We start from the raw sequence: 9,444 nt of genomic DNA, 5'->3' as shown, positions 1-9,444 counted from the left end.
AAAGTGAGGGGCGACAAAAACATTCCAAGGCATTCAATATACCACAGAAGACAGTGACAACAGTCACCAACAAGTGGAAAAAGTATGACACAACAATGACAATGTCAAGAAAATTTGATGAGAAGACAAAGAGAAAACTGTCCGGGAGACTGTCAAGAGGCAAACAGCAACATTAAAAGAGTTGTAGCACTTTCAACTCTATAAACTATCTGTCTGGGCTTTGAGACACACATCTTTTCTGACAAAAAATATCCAAGTTCGACTAAACTTTGCAAAAACATATAAAGCATGCTCCCAAAAGCATGTGGAAATATGTGTCTAACAAGTCCAAGATTGAACTGACATCAACAAAAAAAACACTATTCCTATGGTAAAACATGGAGCAGCCTCACGCTCTGGGATGCTTTCTTCAGCTGGGACTGGGGCTTTACTGAAGGTGGAAGGAATCATGAATTGCTCCAACTACAGTTCCAGTTGATTTTGGCACCGATTTTTAAAGTGCCCCTATTGTGACATTTTTAAGGTTCCTAATATTCTTTTAGAATAAAAGTCAATGGGGTCCAAAACAACGTTTTTGACACTACTGACTTCCATTTTATTGAGAGAAAAAAAACAACATGAGACATTTAAAAAAAAATATATATATATATATATATATATATATATATATATATATATTAATGTATACATTAAAATTGTATTATATTAATATTTTAATATTCTAATATTTTCTTTTGTGTTTCACTGAAAAGTCTTTAGAACTACTTGAAGGTGAGAGAATTATAGATTTTTTTTGAGTAAACTAATTTAGGCTAACTCAAAACGTAGTTGTATTTAGGGTGGCAAGGGTTGACGATCAGTAACCACGATGTGTTCATTAAAATATTTTGAGAATTATCCATATAATGTTAGCTAATCTGTTTAGGAAGATACATGGCCTGTTTGATTATATGGAATTTGCTTCTTTTTTCTGTCAGATTTCACTTCTGGCAATGAAAATTGTTTGTAAATTATATTTGGAGCCATCAAAAACTTGACTCGGGCCTAGAGTGCCACTGAAACTTGACCCAGGCCTCGTATCCCACCCTGAGCACAATTCAAGAGGGTAATTATTAGTTTCCTACACTGACTCCAGGTCGTCTTACTTCGTGAACGTACCTAGCTGTTAGTATAGCCTGAAGCTTAACAACTGCCTTTTCAAATCACTGTGCTGTTCTTGAGCCAATGTTAAACTCCTAAAAGTGACAGGCCAGGCCCGGACTGAGCGCCTGCAGGGATCAGACTTTGCGATCACGTCTCACAGGCGTGTCTGTAATCCTCCGCGACTGTGTCACACTCTTTTAAGTATGTGAAGCCTATGGAGAGGTAGTAGATCTAACACTGTATTAAAACACCATCTATTACTATATAAATGTGGTGCGCTCCAAAACAGAATGAAGATGTTGTGCATTAAGTGCAAATTATGCATATTCCCTCTCGACATGTACCATTGTGAAATATTTTTAGCTTGTATCGTGTTTTCATTTTTGTCACAAATGTCTTTTTATAAAGAGTATATATTACAGTATTAAATTAAGATTGTCTTCTGTTGTCATTTTCCACTATTGAGAACGTCCAGAATTTTCCAGACTGCACAAATAGCTCTAGATTACATTCAGTGATCGCACATGCAACAATTCAGGTAGGTTATAGTTACATCATTTGATAGATATGTACTCTATAATGATATAAACATAACAGTTTTAAAAGTTTGAACACACATAAAAGTATATAGCCTATATATATATATTTTTTTTTTTATAACAGTAAGTTCACCCGTTTTAGGCCTATATGCCTACTAGCCTATACACTCCAATACTGATTATGAATAATTGTAGTATTTCTCTGTAGGCTATGTGGATAATAGAAGGGCAGTTCCAAAAAAATAAAAAAAAATAATTATACAAAAAAAAATCTATGCAAAATTGGGCTCGTCCGGGATTTGAACCCGGGACCTCTCGCACCCAAAGCGAGAATCATACCCCTAGACCAACGAGCCGTTCAATTTTCCCGGTATATGGTGTGCCACGTTGCATAGGGAGAAGCTACAGGACCAGGGGCCTCATGTACAAAGACTTGCGTTGAATTCATACTAAAACATTGCGTACGGACAAAGCTGTAAATGTGCGTACGCACAAAAAAACCCAGATGTATGAATCTCTGCGTACGAAGGATCCCACGCATATTCTCTTTGTACATCCCAGTTAACGTAAAATTGAGCGCACATGCACGAGCACAACGCCCCACCCAGTCTCCTCCCTTAATTAAATTAATTTAAATATGGTAATGAGTCCACTTTGGCAAAAGAAAGCAGTAAGAAATGGGCGGCAAGAAACGAAACTTTACAGAGAGTGAATTGGAGGTGCTACTATCGGAGGTAGAAACGAAAAAAAAAAAATATTTGGAACTTTGTCCTCCGGAATTAATAACAAAAGGAAAAAATATGAGTGGGAGAGTTTGGCTGATGCCGTCAATGCGGTGGGATCTGAAAGTCGCACTGTAGAGTAGACTGAGTACAGTCGCGGTTTGATTTTTTCACACAAAAATAGACACTGAAAAGAAGTGAATTTCCACATGACACGCCACATGACATTTCATTACCTTGTAGACTAAGATATTATCAATCAATAATACCCACAAGTAGTTTATATTTTCCACAATTAGCTCATAAAAATAAGGTGCTTTTTGTCTCAGCTTTGTCTCAACTGTACCCATATCATGATGTGGTACAGTTGAGACAGTGCATGGTACAGTTGAGACACCCCATTTTTAATGATGTGAAGGTAACTAACCATTCATTGTAAATAAAGAAAAAAATAAAGACAAATAAAGAAAATAACAATTTGGCAACATTTTTGTTTATTCATCCATTTATATTCATTCATTTTATTTAAATTAGCACTGGTTAAAATGTATAAAGCAGGAACAAGATATGTAACAATATTTATTAATAATACACAGTTTAAATATCACAAATATCACATTTTATTTTCATTTGCATCCTATGCTGGCTAATAACGGCGTTTAAACTGTTATCATAACACTGAACAACTAAACAATGTGTTTCCTAATAGAACTCTAGATATGTGTCTCAACTATCCCCCGCTGGCCACCTCGCACATTTCTCTAGATTTTGCAATTACCTTGCATGACACAATACCATGAAATACAGAATAACGTTTGTGGTGATACCAGTTACGTTTAACAGTCACATAAGGATAATAAGCTATTCATTGTGGAGAGTGCATGGTGAAGTGAACGTCATATCTTAGAAAAAAAAACTTTCCCCGATATCTTCGGATCGGAGATGCGTCCGTTGTTCAAATTTCCCACGATCAAAGAGGACACTAATACGCACGTGCACAGCAAAACTTGTGCTTGCTGCGAACGCAAGTTATTTAAGGTGTCTCAACTGTACACATGTCTCAACTGTACACAGTCTACCCTAAATGACCTTAAAAAGAAATGGTCTGATATAAAGGTGGACATTACACCAAAGCTGCCATTGCCATAGACTATGGGTTGTATCAATTTGCATATGCTTTTATATGTTCTTACTTAATTGCAAAATTGATAGAATATTCCCATAAGGCTCGACAATATATGTCAACTATTTTATAAATTGCAAATTAATAGCAATGCTTCCCACAGGTGGTGGTGCGATAGACTTGTAGAACAATTCGTTGTGTAATGTTTGCAACTTCACTTCATTGCCTGTAAGAGTCGCCAACGGACAAAAACAATGAGAAATGTACGTACGCCAGACATGAAATTGGCGTGGAGGAACGCACATTCTCGCGTTAATTTCACTGTTGGTACATACGACCGTAAGCGTGAAAGCTGGCGTACGCAACGTTTTTGTGCGTACGCAAGATTGATACATGAGGCCCCAGGACACTCGATGGAGTGAGTTTAGGATGTTTATTTTGGTTTTGACGAATGGCGCCATCTGGTGGCATCAACCTGCAGTTACAGAGGTCGTTCAGTGGCCACGCCAGTTACATAGCCAAGCATTACATGCGACACCGAGGCTGGATTAGCGCTGTTTGATAGCCTTCAGATAATTGAAAAGGTTAATGTCCATGTGTTCTGAAAACAGAATGATCTTAAAATAACTCTTAAGACTTACCATTTACAAAGGAATTAAGACATTAAACTAAACAATGTTGCTGAATAAAATATGCTTTTCATAGTTGTACCAACATGGTAGAGGCCTAATTGTGTTTGTTTGGCTAGGTGTGATTTGAAAATCCCTCAATAAAACTTCTCAGCGGGAATCAGCTGTATAGAACACCGACTACCTTAAAAAGTGTGGACATTATTCGTAGGACTTTATCCTGTCTTTTTTTGGCTACTGGCTCGTTGGTCTAGGCCGGGGTATGATTTTCGCTTTAGGAGAAAACAGTCAGAATAAAGATTGGCCTTAAAACATGGAAGATTCGAGCATTCGACTTACTGTCTCTGTCACATCTAATCTGACTAATCAACAGACAAAATTACATTTTTATTGTCTACATTTTCGAGTCCATTTGAAGGGTGGGCAATGTATTCAAGGCAAACAATAATTTATAAAAATCAATTGGACACTCAAATAAGTGCTGAAGCTACTGAAAAAAAAAAAAAAAATTTTTTTTAATTTGGCATGACACTGAAGTTGCGATCATTCTTATCTTCCCTTTTGTCGTGACATCATATATCAGAGTGAAATGACTTCTCAAACAAGAAAAAATGTGGGGCAGGACTTGACTTGATTTTTGTCTGTTGGGAATTGATTGTTGGATCGGGTGGTTTGCTGTTGCTGTGATCTCATGTGAGTGAGTTGTCCCGCACTCGCGCCAGTAAACACGTCATCAGAGAAGAGAGGAGATGGGAAGAGGGAGGGAAGTTATTTTGATTAAACATGATAATTTTTATTTTTTTATAATGATGCAATGGTCCATAAAAAAGATTTGTAAATTTTGATTTCATGTTGACTTTAAGAGAGGTTCATGTCCTCAGAAAGAAAAATAATAATAATAATAAAAAAAATATATATATATACTATATATTATCATTACTGTAAGATAATTGTGAGAATTATTTCGCTGTTGGAAAACACTGGACCTATTGTACAGCATGTAGAACTCAGTAGACAACCTTTGCATATAAATAGTTCATGTAAAGTTTTGTTATAGTTCAGATAGCATGTATAATCGGCCCGAGCTCGGCTGCCCCGCGGCGCCTGCGGCTCAGACTCGGCATCGGCGTGTGTTAACCGGGCCGATTGTGGCCCGCAGCTCGCTCTGGCACATGCATTTTTGTTACGGCTGTAAAGCACTGGGCCGATTCATGTTCACCGTAACTGGTCGGCTCTGCTGTATGATCTGGACCACTTCTGGAAATGACTCGGCTTAGGTTAAATCAAGGATGGTTTTAATGTAGCAATAATTAACATAAAAATTATTTTAAAATTGACGTAAATTCCTGACTGTATCTTAGTATGTTATACTCGTCGAATGATCGTTGTCCAAAACAAAATATATGCGGTAAATAATAATAATAGAGTCATTTTCTACAGAGCAATTTTTAATATTTATAACCATAGCAAAAATATTTAGTTGTCATGAAGATTCTTTACGTGTATTTTAAAAATGCATGGGCGCTCGACATCACTCGCACAGTCACGGTGATTGCAGTCGCGCATCGGCTGAGTAGTTGGGTAGTCTAAAATTCATTTTACTGGCTATTTCAAATGTTTACCAGCAGTGACGGTTAAACTCTGGGCGCTCGGCTCAGATGCGTTTACCGGTATGAAGCCGATTTCAACAGTTGCTGCAGCGAGCGTCAGCACGCAAGACGTGTGCACAACTTTCGGTGAGATAAAACTCAACGCCTGACTTAAAATCATCCCTTTTCGATCCTGCGTCATTACAGTGAACTTGAGGTAAGTTGTGTTCAATTTCCTTAAAAAGCATCAACATTTCACGCCGAGCATAGTTTCAATCGAGTTACGTCGACCTACATATTTCGAACTGTTGCTGATTAAATGTTGATTATTATCGATCCGTTTAAACTTTGTTCATGTTCATTTGACAGTGCTTCCCTAGATGAAACGAAAAGAAAGAATTCAGAACTCGAATTCTATTAATTAGGACAACAATATAAAATTTTTGTCTGAGTAAAGTAGTGCAAATGGGGGTAATATGAAAGCTTTTATGGCGCGAAGTTAACGAAGCTAACATTGACTAGCAGCTAACGTTAGCTGCGCTGTTTTTGCGCTAGCAGCTCATATTTTCGTTCTGCTAGTTGGCAAAGAATTAGTTGCTAGGCTAGACACCATTTTTATTGAATGCAATTTACGTGAATAATATTTACGAGCACAGTCTTTGATCTGTGGAAGAAAATAAAGTGGAACAAATGTTAGCTGGCTTAAGGCCAATTCATACCGCACAGACAAACGCCAACAAACACGTTTTGTCCTAAAGTATGTGCACATTTTGATCCTGTAAGAAAATATTTATTTTACTTATGTAAATAGAGGAATGATGTGGGACTTTGGTCTGCTGAAAGCTGGGTCATGTCTGTTGCTGAGTGAGATCGGGACTCTTATTATGAAAATGAACTGAGGGCTCTTATAACGGTAGAGGAGCAGCTGCGCCTGCGCCGGCGACCTCACAGTTGCTGGGGATTATGATTACGCTGACACGTTTGCTCCTGGTTTTACAGGTATGATACAACATATGTTCATGCTGCAAATATTTTGTGTATTAATGTTCTGGGTTGTGAAGATCTATGTGCAGACCGTCCGCCATTTTGTGAACGCTGTGTATGACGTCGTGAAGTGCATTTAATGGCCTTTTGCACAGGGGCCTGTAACAGATGCACTCTCGACATTTAACAATATAAAACGAGAAGAAAGTTGTGTCTGAAAGCTGCAATCTTTTACTTGTATTGGTTAAAATGAATGAATATCTCGTGTTTTTCCGTGGGTGCTTGAGTTTGTCGGTTTCTGTTGGGGCAGTGTGAACATGACACTTATTTTTCATAACATTCTGAATACAACGACCAACTTTTGTTGGTGTTTGCTGGCGTTTGTCTGCGGTGTGAATTGGCCTCTAGTTGTACTTTTATGGCGCAAACTGAAATCGCACTTTATAGCTAACATCAACATTACCTTTGGCTAAATGCGGTCTGTACAGACAGGTTTGAAAAGTTTATTAGCTACCCTAGGGCTGGGCGATATGACTGAAAACTGTATCATGATGTAAGCGTTTCATATCAGTCGATAATATTGATATTTTTTATGACCTATTTAAAATAAGGACCAGGAGAAAAATATATTACATTCAACATTTTTATTTTAAACTTAACCTTCCTCTGATTATAATCCCCTCAGTTATAAAGGCAGAAATGTCAACACAACCATGGAAAGCAACACCATGGAAGACACAAAAGACAGGTCTTCTCAGGAGGCTGTGCCTACAGGTAGGAATTCTACAAAGTGAACTCTCTCGGTTTACTCTGACATATCTACGTACAATGTTTTGCTACTAATCTGTTATGCCTGCTTTTTCTTGTGTCTTACAGCAATTGCTAAGGAGATCCTCATCCAGCTTGATTCTATCAGAGAGCAGCAGTTGCTCATCCTGATGCAGCTCCTACAAATCTCCAGCAGTTCCAGACTTCACGCCAGACCCAACACATTTTGGGCTCCTACTTTCAACTATTGAGGAGCTACAATGTTTGGAGGAGACGTTAAAGAATCCAGAGGAGAAGAAGAATTTGGTGAGTTAAATTATGCATTAATCAGATCATTCCTAAAAGTCAGTCCCCACTCTCACTCATGCTATATTCTTTAAATAACTAACGAGTTACATGTCTTTGTTTCAGACTGTTCTCCTTGGAATGGTCGGAGGCATGACTCTTAAAGACACTGTGGGGCAGGTCCTGAAAAGAGCAATGAACACTTCGCTGGCGAGACTCATTAAAAGTGTGGTTCTGGGTGAGTGTCAGTTCTGGATAACTGCACTGTGGTGACATCCCAGGGCTCTACAGTGCAACCTATTTATTTATTTATTTACTGGCTGTGACGGTGACAAAGTATTTAGGAGCACCAGTGCGACTGACCTGATCAGGTTCTATGGGTGCACCCTCCATTGAAACTAGAGCTGCAACGATTCCTCGATTAAAGTCGAGCACTCGATTAAAAAAAATCCTCAATAGCAATTTACCCGTGTTGAGTAACCGGCAAAATACCGGAAGTGGCGCATTCCACAGACGAGAATCCATGAATAACATTATTACACCGTTTTCTAAGGCTACGCGATCTATTTAAAACCATTTACAATCATAATATAGCATAGTGCTATCATGAAATCACAAAGGCTGTGATTTAGTTAAGAATATGCGCTTTTTAAAAAAAAAATGCCCCGGCAAGTCATTTTATCAAATACCGCCTTTTAATGGGTAGGTTAATTTGTCATTGATCAGAAGGTGCTCCTAAATTTTTGACTGTGCTCCTAAACTTTTTTTAATTAAAAAGAAATGTAAGTGTAGAGCCCTGCATCCAAATTAAGTTTTGGTGGTTGCTGAGTAACATCACGTGGTCATGCTGCCCTCTTCTATCTTGTGTTTTTCTCAGATGCAGTCCGCCGCAATACCCTGACCAAAGATTCTACAGAAGAGGACACAGAGCTGCTCATCACCAGGTGTCTGTGGTTAGCCTCTGATAGGGATGGTGGCCGAAGTCAGAGGGCGAACAGGCAGACAACGTAGACAACTCAAATATCGCGGTGGGCCAGAATTAAATGTTTCAAAGTTAAAAATGTTGATATTGGAAAATGGTATTTGAACTCCTTGATTCTACATTAATGCTGTGATATTATTTCTATTCTGTTCTATTCAAATCTGTTATTAAAAAGTGTGTGTGCGTAGACAACTCAAAAACGCAGTGGGCCAGAATTAAATGTTTCAAAGTGAAAATGTTGATATTGGAAAATGGTATTTGAACTCCTTGATTCTACATTAATGCTGTGATATTTCTATTCTATTCTGTTCTATTCTATTCTTTTCAATTCAAATCTGTTATTAAAAAGTGTGTGTGCGTAGACAACTCAAATGCAGTGGGCCAGAATTAAATGTTTCAAAGTTAAAAATGTTGATATTGGAAAATGGTATTTGAACTCCTTGATTCTACATTAATGCTGTGATATTATTTCTATTCTATTCAAATCTGTTATTAAAAAGTGTGTTTATCCTATTTTTGTAGTGTGGTCCAATAAAAAATGCATTAAACATGAAACCTGTCTTCCTTGTGCTGTTTTACTTTGTTTATCTTGCATAAATAACGGCTGCATAAATAACGGCTGCTAAGCAATTTTAGTATTAACCTGATATGAATGGAAATCAAAGTTCAAATAAGCCCAA

General features: G+C 37.7%; 2 protein-coding genes across 4 annotated transcripts in view; one reads left to right on the top strand and one right to left on the bottom strand.

The window, feature by feature from the left end:
- Positions 1 to 9,444, bottom strand: part of LOC309510357 (immunoglobulin kappa light chain-like) — a 33,017-nt gene that overhangs the window by 20,738 nt on the left and 2,835 nt on the right. The window lies entirely within an intron of this gene.
- On the top strand, positions 5,225 to 9,319 carry LOC309511847 (uncharacterized protein). Of its 3 annotated transcripts, XM_082187180.1 has the most exons (6): positions 5,225 to 5,962; positions 6,557 to 7,282; positions 7,415 to 7,503; positions 7,606 to 7,803; positions 7,909 to 8,020; positions 8,660 to 9,319. In XM_082187180.1, exons 2-4 carry the CDS (start codon positions 7,203 to 7,205, stop codon positions 7,746 to 7,748), a joined length of 312 nt encoding a protein of 103 aa, XP_082043306.1. In that variant the 5' UTR covers positions 5,225 to 5,962; positions 6,557 to 7,202; the 3' UTR covers positions 7,749 to 7,803; positions 7,909 to 8,020; positions 8,660 to 9,319. The 3 variants fall into 3 exon arrangements, 1 of the variants encoding a protein (XP_082043306.1); XR_014210795.1 differs by lacking the exon at positions 6,557 to 7,282; XR_014210796.1 differs by lacking the exon at positions 5,225 to 5,962 and having other exon boundaries at positions 6,648 to 6,744.

The sequence above is a fragment of the Leuciscus leuciscus genome (genome assembly GCF_965113295.1).
Source record: "Leuciscus leuciscus genome assembly, chromosome: 12".
NCBI classification, from domain to species: Eukaryota; Metazoa; Chordata; class Actinopteri; order Cypriniformes; family Leuciscidae; genus Leuciscus; species Leuciscus leuciscus.
This window is presented reverse-complemented; position numbering and strand designations above follow the sequence as displayed.